General features: G+C 34.6%; 3 protein-coding genes across 6 annotated transcripts; 2 read left to right on the top strand and 1 right to left on the bottom strand.

The window, feature by feature from the left end:
• Window positions 1-2,209: 2,209 nt before the first annotated feature.
• On the top strand, window positions 2,210-6,921 carry LOC111918258 (BEL1-like homeodomain protein 7). 3 transcript variants are annotated; one of them, XM_042897933.2, is made up of 5 exons: window positions 2,210-3,148; window positions 4,005-4,077; window positions 4,732-5,923; window positions 6,007-6,067; window positions 6,232-6,921. In XM_042897933.2, exons 3-5 carry the CDS (start codon window positions 4,758-4,760, stop codon window positions 6,796-6,798), a joined length of 1,794 nt encoding a protein of 597 aa, XP_042753867.1. In that variant the 5' UTR covers window positions 2,210-3,148; window positions 4,005-4,077; window positions 4,732-4,757; the 3' UTR covers window positions 6,799-6,921. The 3 variants fall into 3 exon arrangements, with proteins under 3 accessions (XP_042753867.1, XP_023769716.1, XP_052623121.1); XM_023913948.3 differs by lacking the exon at window positions 4,005-4,077 and having other exon boundaries at window positions 2,211-3,148; XM_052767161.1 differs by lacking the exons at window positions 2,210-3,148; window positions 4,005-4,077 and adding an exon at window positions 3,506-3,576.
• Window positions 6,922-7,707: 786 nt separating this feature from the next.
• Window positions 7,708-12,615, bottom strand: LOC111918195 (protein CHROMATIN REMODELING 35). Of its 2 annotated transcripts, none has more exons than XM_023913853.3 (7): window positions 12,380-12,615; window positions 12,141-12,198; window positions 11,436-11,941; window positions 10,914-11,336; window positions 10,656-10,820; window positions 8,798-10,572; window positions 7,708-7,935 (listed from the first exon to the last, which is right to left on the bottom strand). In XM_023913853.3, exons 2-7 carry the CDS (start codon window positions 12,193-12,195, stop codon window positions 7,929-7,931), a joined length of 2,931 nt encoding a protein of 976 aa, XP_023769621.3. In that variant the 5' UTR covers window positions 12,196-12,198; window positions 12,380-12,615; the 3' UTR covers window positions 7,708-7,928. The 2 variants fall into 2 exon arrangements, with proteins under 2 accessions (XP_023769621.3, XP_042753941.2); XM_042898007.2 differs by having other exon boundaries at window positions 12,141-12,292.
• Window positions 12,616-15,043: 2,428 nt separating this feature from the next.
• LOC111918193 (uncharacterized) lies at window positions 15,044-16,797 on the top strand. Its single transcript, XM_052767868.1, has 3 exons — window positions 15,044-15,473; window positions 15,555-16,447; window positions 16,519-16,797. The coding sequence occupies exons 1-3, from the start codon at window positions 15,044-15,046 to the stop codon at window positions 16,795-16,797; spliced, it is 1,602 nt and encodes a 533-aa protein (XP_052623828.1).
• The last annotated feature ends 5,217 nt before the right edge of the window (window positions 16,798-22,014 follow it).

Consider the following 22,014-nt stretch of genomic DNA (forward strand, 5'->3'; position numbering starts at 1 on the left):
ATATGGCAGTATTTATAAGCAACTTTTAGGGAACCACATTGTGCCCTAGGGTGACATCGAACTATTCGCTGCTTGCCACGCGTCGCTTACCTGCTTGTCCTACGTTGCGCCTTCTAGAAGTGCGTGTCACGCGTACGTACATGGCGCAAAACATGAATTTTATAAATTCTGTAACTTCTTTATATGAGCATTGTCTTCAACATTCTTCATATTCGCGCATAGCTATCAACGAGATCTACAACTTTCATTTAGACTCTGTCGGTTAATTCTCACTTTATTTTTAAAGTTATATTTTTAATAGGATTAAAATGTTAAAGTTCATATAAAAAATCATAACTCTTTCGTACGATATCTGTTCTCGATTGTCTTTATATCGATAGAATTGTATCTACGAGATCTTCAACTCTCGTTTATATTGTTTCAGCTAACAATCAACCGATTTCTCTTTCGATTTTTGTGTCGCACATTGTTGCGTTAAAACTTCTGAAAATCATAACTTTCTCATATGAAGTCAGATTTGGACATCCTCTATAAAAAAAAAACTTATTTACGTAACGGGTCATTTATATTGTAAGACAAACATGAGGTGTTAAAGTTATAAAGGTGTGTATTCTAGTTCCTTCTCTTTAGTTTAAGTTTTAATTGATTTGGTAGAACATATTAGGGATGAGCAATTTGTCCCAAATCCCGATCCCGTACCGGTACCGTACCGGAACCGGTACCGAACTGTACCGAATTTAAAAATACGGGACGGTACTTGCTACTCCAAATACATGAAATTAGGGAATCGGTATCTCCGGTACCGGTACTAGTACCGAAAATCAGTACCATTCCCAATACCGGTACCAGTGATGTTAATTATGTACGGTACTCGGGATTGACTTTCGATCAAATTCAGTATTCGGGAAATTGGGAACGGGACGGGTTGGTACCGGTTCCGTCCCACGCTCATCCCTAGAACATATATCTATGGCTGGTGTATGGTGATCATGTTTAAATGCTTCTGTTATGGGCCTTCGTGACCTTTTTAGATTCCCCATAACCCAATATACATACATTGTAGAAAGCTCTTAGGTTTCAAGTACCGACACAATATAGTTAGGAATGTTCTTTTTGATGTATTTAGGCCTGTCAGGGTTTTCGTTAAAAAAGAAGTGCATATGAACTTTTTGACTAACTCATTGGAAAGAAGATCAACGCTCAAACCTATTGACATTTTAATTTTTGGATGGGTTGAAAGGAAACACACATGTATGGATCTTACATGGGTTTTCACTCTCGTAGATTTGAAGAGTGAGGGTTTCACTATAGGACAAACTACTTTAAAAACTAAATCATACAAGGTCTCAAAACACGAAAAAATGTACATGAAAAATCAACACATGTTTATATCATTCGTGTTTGTTACTTTTTGGTTTCTTTACACTAGGGCTTGTAGAAGCTCATCAGTAGAGTCCAATGGGTCATGTGTAATATAGTGCATTATTAGTTTTGTCATTCAAAAAAAATAAGAATATAACTTATTGCATGTTTGTCTTCCACCTTGATGTAAAAACTCTTAGTTTAGATATTTTATATAAAATCTTAGAAATAATAAACTAACTTGGTCAAGTTGGTGATTGAAAATGGCTTTGAAAAATATATATACCATTTCAAAAGTTCTCCTAAATATAGTGCATTATTAGTAGTAGTTAAATATTGTATTTTCTAGCCCCATTAAAACTACAATACCCTTTTAAGATGCCATATGAACCTTGTTTTTAGCTATTTGTCTATTATCTTCATTACAAATGCACTCGTAATATTGATAGAACTCTTAATGCATTAAGTGGCAATTTTTAATTCACTTATTGGCAAATTGGTTAAACTTTCAGAAGTTAAGGGTACAAATTAAAAACATATAAACATAAGGGCTCAAATTGTAAATTAAGGTAGTAGTAGTTGAATCGAAAGAGTAATACAAAAAATAATGTAGTGATGTATGCACCCTACTTGTGCACCCAATTAAAAAACCTACCTGCTTTTCTAGACCTAAAATCTCCAATTTACATAAACCTTTCGTTACCAATTTGTACAACATGCATTAAAACTTATACAAATATCTGGATTTGCAAATTTTAGCTCTGGAAATAAGCTATCAAAAAATAAAAATAAATACAAATAAAATTTGAGTATCCAGTAGATATTGCAGCAACTGAGACCTTTCAATCTTTTTCTATAACCATGCTCAAAATTTAGAAATACGGAGTTAAGGTTGAATTCTAGAGAGAGAAAGTAAGAGTAAGAGAGAGAAAGAGAGGTTTAAGGGAGGTTTTTAGTTTAGGTCTACCAACTGGTTGTTAGAGATTATACTCCTTAACCAAACATCGTCGTCAACAGCTCGTTTTCTAGAGAGAGAAACATATACTTTTAGAGAGAGAAACATATAGTTTTAGAGAGAGAAAGTGGTGAAAGAAAGAAGAAGGAAGAAAGGGAAATCCATCAAAGAAAAGATCAGATAATAGCTCAGCAGCTTAAACACATACACACACAGTGACACACATATGTGTATATGTATATAGATATAGAGAGATAAATTTTCTTGAAAGTGGATTATAGTTCTTTTTTTTTTTGGCTTTCTGCGACATTTTTTCTGGGATTTTCATATAGATAATCACAGAAAGACAAAAGAAAACCATATATATACATACATACATATAAGAAGAGAGAGAGTATGTGGGGGGTTTTCACGTGGGAATTGATGGAAGAATGGAAAGATTTTAAAAGAAAGTTATGATTTTGATGTATCGATTGATTGATGAGTGATCATAAAACACCATCATCATCATCTATCATCATCATCATCATCATAAACATCAAAACTCTCACCTTGTTTCATTAAAATCTCAGAACTGAATTCAACCAGTTTTTTCTCTTTCTCTCTCTCTCTCTCTACCCTTCAATGCTGAGTACTTGTGTTTTCTGAATTCCGGGCAGTTCGGGCAGAGTCGTATTAATTGATTGTGATTCTGAATTTGGAGACCCCATGTGTACATCTGGTCTTGGGATCATCATCATCAACATCGGTGTACATGAATTCATGGAAATTGCATCACAAAATTGAAGCTTACTTGTTCCCCACAACCACACACCCATGACTTAATTTCAGGTATTTTTTTCTTTTTTTAAATTCATATATTCCTAATCTGTTGACTTTTTTTGCTTCCAATATCTATCTCATCATCAAGAACACATTTTTTTTTCTTATATGGGTTTTCTTGATTAATTTCCATTAACCCTTTTTGATCTTTATTCTGTTGATCATATTTTTCAAAGATTCATACAATTGAGTGGATTATATGGGTGTTTACTTGTTTTGTTCATCTTGAAATTGATCAAATAAAAATGGGTTTGTTTCTTTAATTAGTTTCCATACAAAATGTTAATTTGATGATGAATTGAGGGTATTTTGGGAATATATATATTGAAAAAGAGTTGTCTACAAATTTACCTTGTTTGATAGCAGCAAAACAAACAGGGAATATCTCTACTACTACGCGTATCATGTGAGGGTTGCGTACACAAACAAACATCAAAGTACTTTCTTTGTGTTGCTTTTATGCTTATGTCCTTCTCCAACCATTAATACTCCCTCCATCTTCTATCTTCTCATTTCATTGTATGTTTGTTTCATAAAGATTCAATCTTTGTTACCATTTTAATGATTTCACTTTGATTTTCTGCTTTTTGATGAGCCATTATATTTCATTTTTCAATTTTCACCTTGCTAGATTGAACTACTTGGTAAAAAAAACGTTGAAAAAATATACTAGTAGTTTTCTTTTGTCAAGGTTAAATAAATCAATCCCTGTTACCATTTGAATGATTTATAGTACATTATCATGTTTTTGTGTTATTCACAAAAAATGATTTTTTATGTAAATGTTAAGCATCATGATTCAAATTTTCAATCGCTAATGTAAGTTTATCAAAAGAAATCCTTTTTATGGTCTTTTCTATTTTAGGGGCATGTTCGGAGGCTTCTACTTTTTTACTTTTAACAAAAAGTTCGATTCAAACAAAAAGCTTCATTTATTGGTACGAGCATTTAATTTCTAGTTTAAACAAAAAACTTCAAATCTAAAAGCTACTCCATGCAACGTTTAAGAAAAAACTATTGAGCTTTTTATATCAATTTCCATAATTGCCCTTGACATATATTTATATATTTATCTTTTTTAAACAATTGTCCTTCTATGTAATTTTACATATTTTAAAAATTTATAACTATGTCAAACACTCGGTTAGTTTTGTCAAACTCGTCGAAGTTCATTAGTTTCTAAATTTCAATCATACGTAGAAATGTCATATATTAAATTCTCTCTCGTAAAGATTCTAACTTTTATACAGAATATCTTGTGTTACTTTATATATTGACTTTTCAAAGTATCTTGTTTTATTTTTTGTTGCAACAAGCTCCAAAAATATGAAAATTAGACTTTAAAAAAGCAAATATACGAAATTGTCAACTACAATGACTTTTATGCATTATTGTGATAATTCGTCCAAAATTTTACATTTTTGCGATTTGTATTATTTTAGCATTTTTACAATAATTCGAAAAAAAAAATTAAGGATTCGAAAGCTGTTACATCTTTTAACGAGTCAATTCTATGTAGAAATAGTTAATTTTCTTGAAATATCCATAAAAATTAAATTAATTTTTACATTCAATGGTTTTATTTCTTGCAGAAAATTTATTACAAATATTTGAAGAAATGTCAACTTACATACCAAGTTCAGAAAATGCAAGAGATTCCGCTCCAATGCTCTACTTAAGAGAGCCTCTACAGGATTCTTACCCATCGGAAACACCAATTCTAGCCGGAAATGTGATGATGTACATGAACTTTTCATCAGCTTCCACCGGAGGCGGAGAGTTTTCCGGTACTCTGGCCGGAGCTTCCCAGCAGCCCAACAGCTGTACCGACATTCCTAACATCGGAGTCCATGATTCCAATGTTGTCTCACATCAAGAATTCCTCTCAAGCATGGGGGAATCATGGAGAGACGGTAGGAATCACGAAATGATGTTAATGGATCAAATGGGAAGTCGGAATTTGCAACAAGGGCAAGGACAGGGACTGTCACTGAGTCTCAGTTCGCATATTCAACCAACCGGAATCCAATTCCATTCCGGTGATTACAGGAACCCAAACATATTCTTCCGGCCGGAATCCAGTTCCGTAATAACCGGTTTTCACGGAAACAATTTAGACTCGATCAAAACAGACGTTTCTCCGTACGGAATCGGAAATGTTTCGAGGGGAATCACTGATTCCAAGTACCTAAAATCCGCACAAGAATTGCTCAATGAGATCGTTAACGTCGGAAAAGCTCTAAAACAACAAAACTCACGAAAGGAATCCACCGATGACTCGAAAGGAATCGATGATGAATCGAAGAACATTATTTCTCCAAATCAAGAATTAAACGAACTCTCAGCTAATGAAAAACAAGATTTGCAAAATAAAACAACAAAATTAATCGCGATGTTGGATGAGGTTGATAGAAGGTACAAGCAATACTATCATCAAATGCAGATCGTTGTATCTGCATTTGATGTGATTGCTGGATGTGGGGCCGCTAGGCCCTACACATCACTTGCTTTGCAGACAATTTCGCGCCATTTTCGTTGTTTGCGAGACGCGATAAATAACCAAATAAAAGCGGCTCAAAGAAGCCTCGGGGAGACTGATTCCGCCGGAAACGGGAAAGGAATTGGGATTTCCAGACTTCGGTTTGTGGATCAACAACTTAGGCAACAACGAGCTCTTCAACAGCTTGGAATGATACAACAACATACTTGGAGACCACAACGAGGCCTTCCGGAAACTTCTGTGTCGGTTCTTCGTGCTTGGTTGTTTGAGCATTTTCTTCATCCGTAATCACTGATTCCCATCATTTTTATACTACTTTTTTTTTGTAATTATGTTTTAATTTATATTATTTACTTTATTTGTTCAGGTATCCTAAAGATTCAGACAAAATCATGCTAGCAAGACAGACAGGTTTGACTAGAAGTCAGGTAAATTACCATATACTTGATGTGGCAATGTATTTTCATATATTTGTGTATTACAGCATCCTACTTTTGTTTCTTTCTATTACGGCACTAAAGTTCCATTGGGGATTCCGATTCTGATTCCTATCCCGATACCATTGTTTCCTAATGGAATGTGTAATGGGCAGGTTTCAAACTGGTTTATAAATGCGAGAGTTCGTCTATGGAAGCCGATGGTGGAGGAAATGTACAAAGAGGAAGCTGGAGAAGCCGGAATGGAATCAAACTCATCATCGGAAATCGCACCCAAACATGCAAAAAGAGATCGGAATCCTTCCGATGATCAAGGAGAAACCGAAGCCTCCAAATTAACAAATCAAGACATGGTGGGAACAAGCAATGAATCAGATTTCCAAAACATGATGGTTAACAGAGGTGAACACGAGCGGCTCATGGCGGCGGCATATCAGATTCCGGGAAGGTTTGGAAATGGAAATGTAGGTGGTGGTGGTGGTGGTGGTGGTGGTGTGGGTGGGGTGTCGCTCACATTAGGGTTACAGCACTGTGAAGATGGTAGCTTACAACCAATGGCTTCCAACCATCATCATAGCTTTGGTGGTGGTGGTGGTGGTGTGTATGATGCTGGCGGTGGTTCATCGGTGGGGCCAGAGACGGTTGACTTTGACTGTGTGGATTCAGGTAACCAACGACAAAGATTTGGATCGTCTCACTTGTTACATGATTTTGTAGCATGAGTTATTAAAAAAAATCTTGATCTGTTATGAAACAGAAACTATATATTTGTATAATTGTAAAGATAAGATGCATATATTTTTCTTTTCTTTTGCTTTAGTAATAATGTAGATTTGACTTGTATACTGTCATTTCTTACAATTTGATGGCCAAGAATAAGTCTAAAAAGATTGTATCAACTTTTAAAATACTCGATACTATTTTGATTTTATCCCCTTAATTATATCAACTTTTAAATCTTTATTTTTTTTTCTTTGACTAATTAATGTAATTTACAGAATACACACACACACACAAAAAAAAAAAAAAAAAAAAAAGAATATTTTTATATAAAAAATATCAATAAAAAGCATGTGTCCGTCCGATTAAAATGACACTAATATCAAATATCAAACCAATCATATAATATTTTTACATCTTTTATTTTTATAACTACATACTTAGTAGTGCTATCGTCTTTTATATATTTAAATATTTAATGTAAAGTAGTTTATTTTTATTCTTTTGAGAAATATGACATATGTGTTTAGAAGACGACAAATTAGATGAGGGGTCTTTATAAAAGGTTATGCATTGAAGCAAAGATCGGTTATATACTTTTGAAAAAGATTTTGAAAAGGTTATGCAATGGAGAAAGTTTATGATAATGGGATTTTGCCATTTTCGTTAGTGGAAAGCGACATAAATATTAAATCGTTGAATTGGCTATGCATTATCATCCATACACACATGATGCATAATATACTTTGCAAGTTGAAGTTGTTGAATATTGTTAATTTTATCATGATATATTTTGCAAATAGTTTAATATTTGTTTGTAATTGTATTAAACCAAAATGATACGTCCCTCTCTAATTTCTTTAACTAGAAAATATAAAGTTGTTATATCAAAATTAGGAGGCAATCATACATTTACCAAGGAAATCAGATTGTTTTATACCTACCAAATACATTGCATATCCATAAGACATGATATAATAGCAAAAAAAAGATCAGAATCCAAGAATATCACATCTAGTAAATATTAATTTTTTTTTAAAAAAAAAAAAAAGATTTTTACCTAAAGCCAACCAACCACAAAAAAGTAGCTTCTAATTTAGAGAAATATCAACATGGTTCTCCTCACCACCCATCATGATCTACATATAACACATAAGAAACCAAAATTAACACCAATGAATACCAATATTGTTCAGAGACAAAATTAAGTGTAAGTTACATTTTGGTCCCCAGTTATAGCTAATCTTTGAAATTTTGGTCCCCCAAGAAGTTTTCTCTTGCAATTTTGGTCCTTATTTGAGGTTTTTGTAATGTTTTTTGGTCCTCCTCCAGGTAAAATGACTATATTACTCTATTCTGTTTTTTTATAATTGTTATTTGAGCACCATAAACATTACAAAAACCTCAAATAAGAACCAAATTGCAAGAGAAATCATTTTGGGGACAAAATTGAAAAACATAAGCTATACTCAGGGACCAAATATGTAATCTTGCTAACTTAAAAAGTTTTCTTATGTCCCAAAAAGTTATCTTTCAGTTTGGGTCCTAACATGAGGTTCTTGTAAAGTTTATGGTCTTCTTCCAAGTAAAATTACTATTTTACCCTTTTCATTTTTTTATAAGTATTTGTCATTAACGGACCATTTATGTTGCAAAAACCTCAAATAATGACCAAATTGCAAGAGAACTTTTTGGGACCAAAATTGCAAAAATCAGCTATAACTAACCTAAAAAGTTCTCATTTAATCCCAAAAAGTTTTCTCTTTCAACTTAGGCCCTAATATGAGGTTGTTGTACAGTTTTTGGTCCTCTTCCAAGTAAAAAATGACTATTTTACCCTTTTCAATTTTTTACAAATATTTGTTGTTTAAGGACCATCAATGTTGCAAAAACCTCAAATCACAACCAAACTGCATGAGAACTTCTTGGGACCAAAATTGCAAAAATCAGCTATACTCAAGGACCAAAAATGCAATCAACTCAAAAATCAATTTTACTAACCTTTTATACAATGCAGTAACATCTTCATTCAACCAAGAAGTTTCAAGAAACTCATCCCCACAATCTTTAACATCAATCATCTCCATTTCAAACTCATGATGCCCACAATATTCATTCCACTCAAACCACATTTTAGAAATAGACTCCTTTTTAAAACAAGTGGTATGATCTTCTTCTTCAGGTGAATTTGCAGCAATCAGTCTATAAGTATAAACCTTCCTTAGCTGCCCGGGTCTAAAAGCCCGCCCGATTGCTTGTCGGGTAACCGAAGGGTTCAAATGAACATCCAAAATTATAATTCTTGAAGCTCCAACTAAAGATATTCCTTCTCCACATGCTTTAATTGATCCAAAAAACACTTTTGCTTCACTAGAATTGTTGAATTGATCCATTGCTATTTCTCGTTCATCGTTATCGTGGTCCCCAGTTATCATGAAAATCTGCTTTCCTAAAGTCCACCCTTTGACTTTCGTGGTCAACCTTAGCAAGAACTTTAAGGGCAAAAGATATTGACCAAAAACTAGAAGCTTTTCGCCTTTGGATTCACATAGGCGAAGTAGGTTGAGGAAAAATTTCGCTTTTACCCCTTCTCTTTCGTTTATATTCTCCAAAAGCTCATCGATTTTGTGGACATTGTCATCGAGTTTTTCTTTGTTTATGTTTTTTGCTAAACTTTTTAAATCAGGGTGGACATATATCGCGCTTCCATCTGAGCTTATTTTGAATTTTCTTGCTAGTTTTTTTAATTCTGAAACTTCCCTCTTTTGCCTAGGGCTAAGGTTTAAAAAGACAGAAAAGTCCATATGCCCAGGTAAATCCAAGAAATCACCTTTGTAGTAATGAAGGACTTTACTTGTCATTTCGCGTAAATCCTCAATAACTGTGACTTTTCTCTTGAAATTTTCATCTTTAAGTAAAGTATGTTCAACCAATTCATAAAACTCATTATCAGTGCTCTTTTTCAAAAGATTTCTCCTGCTTTCAATCGGAACCCTACTCAAGATTCTTCTTTTTATCATCTTGGGATCTTCAAGTTTTAAAAACTTAGGGCGAACAAGATTCAAAATATTGAAAACTTCCCTCACATGATTTTGATAAAGGGTACCTGAAAGTACAACCTTTCTTTTGGTTTCGACTTTTTCAAGTGAAGTCAACACATCTGTGTCTTGGTTTCTTGGAGTATGGCCTTCATCTAAGATGAGAATCGTGGGGCATTTTAGTAAAATCTCTTGACAAGTAAGGGAAATGGAGCCTCTATCGTTGTCACAAACAATTGTGGAAAACTGTTTGTATCCTAAAAACAAAATGGATCTTTGATTTGTCCATTGTTTTAGGACTTCAAGTTGTTGGGCCCTACCATCTGCTTTTAAAGAATAAAAATCAAACACTGGAATGTCTTCAACTTGCCATTTATGAATTTCTTTCTTCCATGTTGCTAGAATTCCTCTAGGAAGAACCACTAATGGTCTTGCATCTGGATCTTTTGCCATGTAACTTTGAATGAAACTGATAAGCAAAAAGGTTTTACCAGATCCTGGTGCGTGGGCCAGGATGCATCCACCTGGCTTTTCAGAAACTAAATTGCTTAAAAGAAAATTAAAGCCTTCAACTTGATGTGGTTTCATTTCTTTTTTATGACTCGGGTGAGCTGTTATTGCTGCATCTCCCATTGAGAAATCTTTTCCTGGTAATTTCACTCCATCAAGAACAACGCCACCTGGCGCCCCTTTGTCAGATCGCCCATCGTAATAATAAGTTCTTGTACTCTTTGATGCCTGTATTGAAATTTCAAATCAATGACTATAGTTTCATAGTTGTTGAACTGAAAGATATAAAGTTTTGAGTTTTGAATGAGGACCTTGGGGCGTTGAAACTCGATTATGGATTCAATACTTCTATCAACAACTCCACATACACGACAAACATAACCAATGTCTTCTTTTAATATAAAGGAATGATCACATTCTTGTTCCTCTTCTTCTTCTTTTTGATGTTGGATAGATGGAAATGCCATGTCAGGATCCTGAAAGAGATTATAAAAAGGTACTACATGTTGATAAATTTATACTAGAAGTGTGACTTTGAGGAAGATAACAGATAAATATTTTCATGTTACCTTTGAGGATTCCAATCCAACGTTCATTTCTTGCCAAATATCAGCAAGCCCATCAAAGTCAGCTTCGGATTGTGAATTACTCTCTTCCACATCGGAATCGGAATCAACACCAACATAGACACCTTTAAAGTGCTTTTTCTTTTCAACCTCTACATCATTATCATTATTTTTCTCTTTTTCATCTTTTGACTCGACAACAATATCTGTAATTGTATTCCCTTCTTCTACACCTTCTCTTTCTCCTTTTCCTCCTTTTCCTTTTCCCCTTGGTCTCCCTCTCCCTTTCCCACCCCCACCCCCATTCACATTCCCACTCCCACTCCCACCCCCTACCCCCACCCCTCTCCCTCCTCCTCCTCCTCCTCCTCCTCCTCCCCCTCCTCCTTTCCCAACTGAAGCTTGACCTTGACCATAATCTCCCTCCTACATGGAGATAAAACCAAAACATCATATTTATACAACACGTATTAATTCAAACCAGAAATCTTCACTGGAATCCCAAAAAGATTCAAGGCAGCTTACCAGAAATTGTTTCATTGAAAACTGGCCTTCAGGCTTATTCAAGACTATGTCTCTGTAAGGTTGAAAAGGCCTTGCGGATGTGGGTTCATCATCATCTGATCCTATGATGACAACAGAATCAGGTGCATTTGTATCATGACCCATGCCCATGGCATCATCAAACATAACCACATCCCTCACATGATTTGCAACTGAAACCTCCTTCACAGGATTTGGAAATGGAGCCTCCTTCACAGGGTATGTGTCCATTAAATCAGCCCCAAGTGAAGGATACCTTCTAAAACAAGGCATCAACGTCTGTTTTCTTAGTGAAAGAATATTTTCTATGTCTTTTGTAACAGACCCATATTTAGGTGAATCAAAGCTTGCCACAAAGTTTCTAACATCAAATGGATCATTATAATCAATGGTTTTCTTTTGCTTCTTTGCATCAAATGTGCGCTTAGTGTACAGTGGGTTTGGAGATATGATTTCTTCACCATTGCTCATTTGTCCCTTGATTATTTCTGAAACAAACATACAAAACACAAACCAAGGAAAGTGAGAAAATTTTGCATCTAGACAACATTTAGAAGGGATATACCGAAATCATTTGCAAAATTGACAAAATCGAGCAGGTCAATTGCGTGATCATCCCAAAAAAATAACAAATTGAATACATAAACATTTATGTCTACATATACATAGTGAGAAGAAAAAGAGTACCAGAGGGTTTAAAGCTTGTGCTATAATGCGTGTTCATCCGGTCTTCGACGTCCATTGACTGTTACAAAAAGGGGGGATTATAATTATATGATCGATAGAATCACATGCATTTAGGATAACAATCACCCGTTCATCGTATACAGACAACACAGCTGAAAATCGACGGAAGAAAACATGTGGGAAATAAACCCTAAACATTTGCAACAAAACCCAACAAATTAAAGAGGATAATGACTTACATTGTTGATCCAGCGGGATTGCCACGTTTGTTTAACGATTCTTTCGAGTGAATAGAAAGATTAGAGAGAAAAGGACGGTTGAAGAACAGCTATGGGGGAACTGAAGTGAGTTTGGAGTCGGGTGAATTTTGATGCAAAGCAGGGAATAAAACAAGCAAAGGCTTCGGGGAACTGGGAACTGGGAAGCCTAACGGAGCTTTGCAGATTCTTTTCTTTTATTCTTTCTCACTTTAGGTGTTAGGTAGTGGTGTTTATGTAGAATTCTAAAAAATAGAAGGACAATATTATTATTAGCCAATAAATTACGAGTAAATTCGGCAAATGACCAAAATATATGGAGAGTTTGAAGAAAATGACCGTAAAAATAAAGATTTTAGGAAATGACCATAGGTTTCACAGAGGGGTTCTGCAGAACCATAAACACCTCTGCCGAATGTAAACACCTCTGTGGATCTTGGTTTTTTCATTTTTTTTTTTTTTCGTTTTCTGTTTTTTTTTCGTTTATTAATATATTTTTTTAATCACATAAGGTATTATGTGATTATTATATAAAAGAAAATTCGTTTTTCCTTTCTTATTTAATTACCCGTTTATAAAATTGTGTGTTTAATAAAAATTATACAAATATTCTATGTTTTTTATAAAATTACACACACTGGTATTCTAAATAATAAACATACTTTAAGTAGGTTAAAAAAGATACTTTAGAAAACATAAACATACAACCTTTATAATAAACATACTTTGAAATAAACTTCATTAAAGTCTCTGTGGATCATCTACAGCTCTGTGAAATATTTGCTTTTTGATTTTTTTTAATTTTTTTTTCTTTTTTTTGTTTTTTGTGTTCATTTTAATTTATTAATATTAATTTTTTTTTTAAATACACTAATACCTTATGTGATTATTATGTAAAAAAATTGACAAAAAAGTTAAAAATAATGAAATGATTTATATAATACGTTTGCTATTGATGTATGTTTTCTATGTATTTTTACTATTTTGTATTTACAAATCACTCTCCACAAACACAATGAAAAAACAATTTCTATTGGTAATTGAAACTCACAAACTCACAAAAACCCATTAAAATACGTCTATAACTTTTATAACTAATCCGTAGAGGTGTATACAGATCCGCAGAGGTGTACACTGATCCGCAAAGATGTATACTGATCCGCAGAGGTGTACACAGATCCGCAAAGGTGTATACTGATCCTCAGATGTGTACACTGATTCGCAGATGTGTACACTAATCCGCTGATAACAGTTCTGTAGATTCCCAAACAGTATTGTGGACTGATATTAACCATAAGTTCATTATTTTTAACCTCTTTTTGTCAATTTTTTACATAAACATAAGGTATTAGTGTATTAAAAAAATTAATATTAATAAACGAAAACAAAAAATAGAAAAAACAAAAAAACGAAAAAAATAAAAATTAAAAAACTCAATATCCGCAGAGATGTTTCGGTTCCTCAGAAGCAAACGTATTACATAAAACATTTCATTATTTTTAACATTTTTTGTAGAATTTTTTACATAATAATCACATAATGTATTAGTGTATTTAAAAAAAAGTTATATTAATAAACAAAAATGAACGCAAAAAAAATAAATAAATAAAAATAAAATAAAATCAAAAATCAAAAATCAAAAAACAAAGATTCCGCAAAGCTGTAGAGGATCCGCAGAGTCTTTAATGAAGTTTATTTCAAAGTATGTTTATTATGAAGGTTATATGTTTATGTTTTTAAAGTATGTTTTGTAACCTACTTAAAGTATGTTTATTATTCAGAGTACCGGTGTGTGTAATTTTATAAAAAACATAGTATATTTGTATAATTTTTATTAAACACGTAACTTTTATAAACGGGTAATTAAATAAGAAAAATAAAAAACGAAAACAATTTTTTTTTACATAATAATCACATAGTACCTTATGTGATTAAAAAAATATTAATAAACGAAAACAAAAAAACAAAAAAAATGAAAAAAACCAAGATCCGCAAAGGTGTTCACATTCCGCAGAGATGTTTATGGTTCCGCAGAACCCCCTCTGCAGAACATGTGGTCATTTTCTGAAATGTTCATTTTTGTGGTCATTTTCTTCAAACTCACCCTACATTATGGTCATTTGCCGAATTTTCTCATAAATTATTAAGTTTGGTTTTAAGCATTGTTAAATATTTTTTTTGTGCATTTTGAATGTGTAGCTTTTAATTTTTATGTTAATAAAGTTATTTTCTTAAAGTTGTAAGGGTCATTTGGTTATCATGATGAAGCCACAGTAAACACGTACTAATGTATCTTTCTAAATTTTGATAAAATCGAGGGATAATGACTTCAAAGGGTAACATATTATTGGTTTTGTACACATTTAGTCCCTGACTTTTTTTTGTCCACATTTTACCCTTGAACTTGTTGTTGTGTATAAATTAAGTCATTATTACCAGTTGCTTCCAGTTAAGTCGGTCATTTTATGTTTTATTGGTTTATGTGGCAATTACGTGGCAGTTACCCTCTTCCACCCTCATTTATCAAGAAACCTCATTTACGAACGAAGATCAATTAGGGTTATATTGTCTTTATTCTCATAATTTGTTCTTGATCAGTTCCACATTACTCACACTTCTCTTCTCTCAAAACACCATTCTGATTCAATGGAGGAAAATGAAATTTTTCCAAAAGTCGATGTACACTATAATGGTACTTTTGTGCCTAATCCGTTGGTGTATTTTGCTCCACAAGTACTACATCTGAATGAAGATGCAAACGAGTTTGGTTTCTCTGATTTCATCAAATATGTTGAGAAGCTTATAGATTTTCAGTGCAAGCATGTGTATTACTGTATACCTGAAGTGAGATTGAGTGAGGGGCTCCAAACACTACAAAATGAATGTGACTACTCTGAGTTTCTTGAGGTTGCAAATGCTAACAGACATGTGGATGTATATATTGACCATGATAATGAACCTCTATTTGAGTGGATTCAGAAAGAAGAACCAGACGATGAAGAACTTGTGTATTCAGAAGAAGATGTCGACTCTGTTTTGGCAAATGATGAGAACTGTGAACATGAAGAGGATGAATGTGTTACATCAAGCAAAAGAATCTTCAAAAGAACCTAGAATGATAAGTTTTTGAACAAGTTATGTCCAGTACTTATTGAAGATGAATATGAAAAAGGCAATGAACTTCCAGCTGTGTACCCTAGGCATGATGCTACTCAGGAATGGAGGAAGATGAAGCTTGAACTAGGTATGAGATTCTCTTCTCCTGCTGAACTTAAGTCATCTCTCAGTAACTATGCAGTTGCACATGGATATGACTTGTATTATGAGAAGAATGACAAGGATAGGTTGCTTGTAAAGTGTTGCAAAGGAAAAAGACCACAATGCCCTTTTAGACTGTGGGCTTCCTGGATGAAAGATGAACAAACATTTCAAATAAATTCCCTTAGAGAAGACCATAGTTGTTCAAGGGCATTCAAACTTGGGTCAATTGTTACTAATAAGTGGATAGGGAAACAATTTGTCACTAATATTTTGGAGTCCCCTAAAATGAGTCTGAGGAAGATGAAAGCTATGGTATCCAAGTTATTCAACATAAATGTTAATGTTGGACAATGTAGGAATGCAAAAAGATTTGCATTGTGTGAAATTGAGGGTGATTTGAAGGATCATTATTCCAAGCTGTGGGATTACGGAGCTGGAATTAAAAGGGCCAACCCAGGATCTCATGTAGAAGTGTATGTGCAGCCCCAAAATAATTCTATTGTGGTGTTTGAAAGGTTTTATGTGAGTTTTAAAGGAGTGGTTGATGGATGGTTAGATGTGTGTAGGAAGGTAATTGGGATAGATGGATGTTTTCTAAAGGGCATCTATAAAGGGGAGCTCCTCTCAGTAGTAGGCAGGGATGGAAACAATAACATTTACCCAGTAGCCTGGGCAGTAGTAAATGTTGAGAACAAGAATACTTGGAAGTGGTTCTTGGACAATCTAATGGAAGACATAGATGAAGGGGGAAATGGTAATGGAATCACATTGATGTCAGATGGACACAAGGTACATATATACACTACTTTTCTTTTACAAAAATTACTTTTTACATAAACTAACATTCCAAATCAATGCAGGGTATAATGGAGGCTGTGAAAGAAAGATGGCCAGAAGTTGAGCATAGGTTGTGTGCTAGGCACATCCTTGCTAACTTCCATAAAAATTTTAAGGGTGAGTGCTACATTAAACCTTTTTGGAGGGCTGTAAAGGCAACTACAATTCCAAAATTCGAACTTGCAATGGAAGAAATTAAGAGCTTTGATGTAGGGGCATATGATTATCTCATTAAAAGGGACCCCAATTGTTGGTCAAGGGCTTTTTTTAAGGTTGGAATGAACAAGGCAGATATTGGGTAAGTTATGTCACTATGAAAAAAACAAAGTTTTTAGGGAAGAACCAAACCTTTTGATGACGAGGGAAATGTAGATGACCTTGATCCCACATGCAATTTTTTTTTGTGGACATTGACTTCACCTGTTGGGTTAAAAATATGGTTTATACTTTGCTTTTCTAGGAAAATATATTTTTATGTAATATTGTATTTGTTTGCAGTTTGTGTGTACGGCCGTACACGTGTGTACGGCCGCACACCATGTATACGGCCGTACACAGGGTGTGCGGCTATACACATGTGTATGGCTGGAGGTCCATATAAATAGATGTAATGGGTAGAGGAGTGTACGGCTAGAGGCTAGAGAAGAGAGAGAAAGTAAGAGAAAAAAAAAAGAGTGTGTGAGAGAGAATCTATTGTAAGGAGCATCAATCATATCATCAATACATTAGATTCAAGTTATTCTTCTTCTCCTTCTCTTCTATTTGATCTGACATCATCTAATTGATTGGGATTCTGCACCATCAATTGGATCTAATTTATACACAAGCAACTTTGGGGACTTACAATTGGTATCAGAGCTTGGTTGTATCAATCAATTTTTTTCAAATCTGGAGCTTATTTGATCTTATTTTGAAAACATAATAGAGTTTTTGGATAGATCTCGCAAAAATAAGGGGGGTTACTTCTTTGCATTTTTTCATAAAAACGAGTTTTTGATCGAGTTTTGGAGCAAAAAAGAGTGAAAAACGTCGTTTTTTTGCGAATCTTTGAAGGTGTGCAGCCCGGTTGTAGGAGTGCGGCTGGTTGAAGGTGTGCGGCTCAGCAGCCTCGGTGTGTGCGCGCCTCGGAGTGCAGCTCGGAGTGTGCGCCTCGGTGTACGGCTCGGACGTCTGCGGTCCCGGTGTGCGGCTGGTTGAAGGTGTGCGGCCTCGGAGTGTGCGGTCCTCGCCCTCGTCATCGCATACAAACTCGCTTCGCAGCCATTCGCACAGCAGCTTCGCATTTAAAAAAAATGCGAAACAAGAATTGGGGCTGCCGGGATTCGAACCCGGGTCCCTTGGTCCAACAACCAAGCGCCTTACCATCTCTTCTAGCCTGAATCTTATTATTCAACTCCCGTTTTTTAGTCTTAAACACTCCCTTTCGGTTCCAAACTTTCACAATTTGACAAAATCAGCCCAAAAATTCAAAATTTTACTTTTTAAAATTCCATTTTCAACCAAAATTGTAGTTTTAAAATTTTAACTTTTATTTTTGACTTTTTACTTAAAATTTTGACTTTGACTTTTAAAAGTTGACCTTTGATTTTAAATTTTGACTTTCTCGTTTGACTTTTAATTTTTCAAATTTGGCTTTTGAGTTTGACTTTTTAAATTTGACTTTTAAGGTTGACTTTCTCGGTTTTTAAGTCAAAGGGAAATTAAAAATATATAAAAAATTAAAAAAAAAAAGAAAAAAAATGAGTTCAACATCAATTCCGGTAAATGAAGTTTCATGTACTCCATCTTGTGAAGCTACGATTAAATTTCTTCGCGAACAAATTGATTTATTAAAAAGAGAAAATGAGGACCTCAAATACGAAGGCTATACTCTTAGGAAAGGACAGAAACCGTTAAAAGCTCAATTAGAAACCAAAATCAAGGATTTCCGGAAATTACAAGAAGATTACAACAACAAGTGTGAAAATTATGATCACATTAAGAAAAAACTTGATGTTGTAACTGAAGAACTTGACGCTTTGAAAATAAAGTGTGGAAAAATAGATGTTAGTATCAAAAATTACACTGCGTCAAGTAAGACAGTCGAGTCCTTATATGAAACCCAATTAAAATTCAAAGAAAATCAAAACAAGGGTCTAGGGTATGATAGTGTTCCCCCACCTTTCAATCATAACTACACATCCATCCCTATGACACAGGACGAAATTGACAAGGAGGCACATCTTCGATATGGCAAACCAGCTGGATTTGTGTCAGGAGGTATTCAAGTTGAAGATACTAATGCTTCTACTTTATGTGCAGGTAAAATAGCAAAGGATGAGAACAAGGAGAACACCATTGAACAAACCAACATCTCCTTGAACTCTGAATCTGTTGCTTCGAACTCAACTGCTTCTGATCAACCTGCCGTTGAGAAATACAGGCCACCAATTCCAACGCAACAGAGTTCTTGTTGCAAGTGTGCATGTGGGAACAACAAGAGAAAAGGCATGGACACGCCACCAGGGGCAGGAAGAAACAACTCCACAGTGAAGAAAAATACATGCTTTCACTGTGGAACACCTGGACACATTGTCAGAAATTGTCCAAATCGTGCATACGTTCCCTACTACGCACAAGGCTGGCAAAACTCGCAAAGAGGAAGGTTTTCTAAAAGAAACCCCTCAAGGTCACGTTCAGACAATGGTGACTGGAAACGCGTAGAAGGCCAAAAGTCAAACCTACAAGGCCAAGAATCTAAATCCCAAGAACAAGAAGGGAAAGTCGGCCAAGAAGTCAAATCCAAGAGATGCTCCCATAAAGCCAAAATCAAAGTCATCTCAACGGCCGACATCAAGATCAAAAGCAAGTACTGAGCCACCCATCAGAACGAAAAAGAAATGAGTTAAACCCAACTTCAAATGGGTTCAAAAGGCTCACTCTCCCAAATCTTCTAACGCTTCTAATATTTTTACATCTTCTATTTGTGATAAGCAAGACATGTCATGGGAGAGAGTATCGTGCAAAGATGACAAAGGTCGACCCAGTTTCAAAATGGACTGGATTCCAAAGACCAACTGATCCCGCTCTGTGTCGGAGCAGCTATGGAGGCATATCATCAGACTTCAGTTTGTTGGTAGTGGTTGTTCCTAGCACTTGATATGGGACATCTCTCAACTGTACAACATTCATACATTGTTTGAGAGTATGTGTCCTTTGCGGGAAGGGAAGAAAGGAAGGGATCACATGGGGTCTGTGCTTAACGACATGAAGAATTTTCGTATCTGTTCTGAGATTACGCGTGCTGTTCTCAGACCTTCTGGATGCAAATTCAATCAGTGACTTACGGTTTGAGTTTTCTTCTCTATACTCCTGATTTTATCTTATTCTGATTTGCTTCAAAGACTAATTTTTGTTTTAGGATAGTTTAAATTTGCGCATTTACTTTCGTTTATCTCCTATGCACAAATTTAGGGGGAGAAATAAAAACAAAAAAAATAGAAAATTTTAAAAAATCAAAAAAAATTAGAAAATCAAGATATTAATATGTTGGTTATGAAATGTGCTTGAAGGAGATGTTTTGGGAAGTGATATTATCAAGTGATAACAGGCAATCTAAGTCTGCGTAACGTACCCAATGTTGAAGGGTCTATGCTCTGGTTTGATGCGTCGGTAGGCACAAAAATTTTTAAAATGGACATGACTAGGCAGAGTTGAACTTAGGAAATTTATAGACTTGACAAATCTTGACCTAGGTAGATCCGTTCAGCCTGACAATATGACGCTCAGATAGGTTGAGCAGGGAGATATATATGGGAATCCACTCGTCACATTAAATGAACTCGTACTTGGAACCGTGGTTTCACTTTTCCTCGATGTGCGGATATTGTCCTTAATTCCGGTTGGATGGGGCGACTGGTAAATTCTGATAAATTAGGTCTGTAGAATATCATTTTCTTTCTTTCCGTCTGTTAGTCATATGTTGTCTCCTTTGCGTGACTTCCAATCCGACCTGGTACACAACATATGCAACTCTATTTCTCTGCATGTTATATATGTGAAATACTTCTTATCTGTTAGTCATATGTTGTCTCCTTTGCGTGACTTCTAATCCGACCCGGTACACATCATATGCAACATTCTACTTCTCAACCCCTCTGAAGTAATAAGTAATAGAATTCTGAATCTATCCTCTCTCTGAATAGTTGTCTGCTCACCCGGTGTAAGGAGTACTCTGGAAGTTCTTGATGAATGGGGCATATCTGGAAGCGGGAAACATGTTCCAGTACAATTAAAATTGAACACTCAAAGATTGTCTATAGATCTCGCTGCTCAATTTAGGTGGACAACAATATCCCTGGTCGTCGTCAGCTAATGGTCCTTAAGATATAGTATCTAGAAACTTAGGATCAGATATAATATCTAGGAACTTAGGATCACATTGTCTTGTCACTTATAGTATGTCCTAATTTTGTCACAATTTTTCGTGTTTAAGTGAACAACAATACCGGCGATCGACCAGACAAAGATGTGAAGATGGAAGGTACCGACAAGCGGATAAAGGCTGTCTAAAAACTTCGATCCCAAATCATTCTCAAAAGTTAGATATCATTTTATTAAATTTGTTCATAGTTTTCCTCTATGCACAAATTTTAGGGGGAGAATTAAAAATAATTCAAAAATCAAACAAAAATCAGAAAATTAAAAATCCAAAAAAAAAAATAAAAATAAAATAAAAAAATAGTGTTATAATATCTAGGAACTTAGGATTTTATAATATCTAGGAACTTAAGATATAGTATCTAGAAACTTAGGATCAGATATAATATCTAGGAACTTAGGATCACATTGTCTTATCACTTATAGTATGTCCTAATTTTGTCACAATTTTTCGTGTTTAAGTGAACAACAATATCGGCGATCGACCAGACAAAGATGTGAAGATGGAAGGTACCGACAAGCGGATAAAGGCTGTCTAAAAACTTTGATCCCAAATCATTCTCAAAAGTTAGATATCATTTTATTAAATTTGTTCATAATTTTCCTCTATGCACAAATTTTAGAGGGAGAATTAAAAATAATTCAAAAATCAAACAAAAATCAGAAAATTAAAAATCCAAAAATAAAAAATAAAAAATAGTGTTATTTATTTTTCCAGAAAATTTCAAAAATCCAAAAATATTTTTTTGTGTGCTAATTTTTCTTTTAGTTTTGTTTTGTCTTGAAAAGTGATTTCAGGCGTAGATGAGACTCGTGGAGACTGTATTGAAGATCTTCTGAGCCAAGGCTTCATCCGTGAGCATCGAAGAATTCTCATTCGAAGGAACAAGAAATGAAGATTATTCTTTCAACATTTAATTTGTCAACCCCAGCAGCAAGGTGAAGCTGAAATTGAAGATTATGTGACAGATTGCATTGAAGCATCCTCAATCAATTTGCTACTATCTTAAACCTGCTGAAGTGATCCAGAAGATTATTTCTCTTCGTTGTTCTCTCTGAAGATTCTCAAGCTGAAAGCGCTATCTTTCAAGAATCAGTAC

The sequence above is a fragment of the Lactuca sativa genome, chromosome 9 (assembly GCF_002870075.4).
Source record: "Lactuca sativa cultivar Salinas chromosome 9, Lsat_Salinas_v11, whole genome shotgun sequence".
Taxonomy (NCBI): Eukaryota; Viridiplantae; Streptophyta; class Magnoliopsida; order Asterales; family Asteraceae; genus Lactuca; species Lactuca sativa.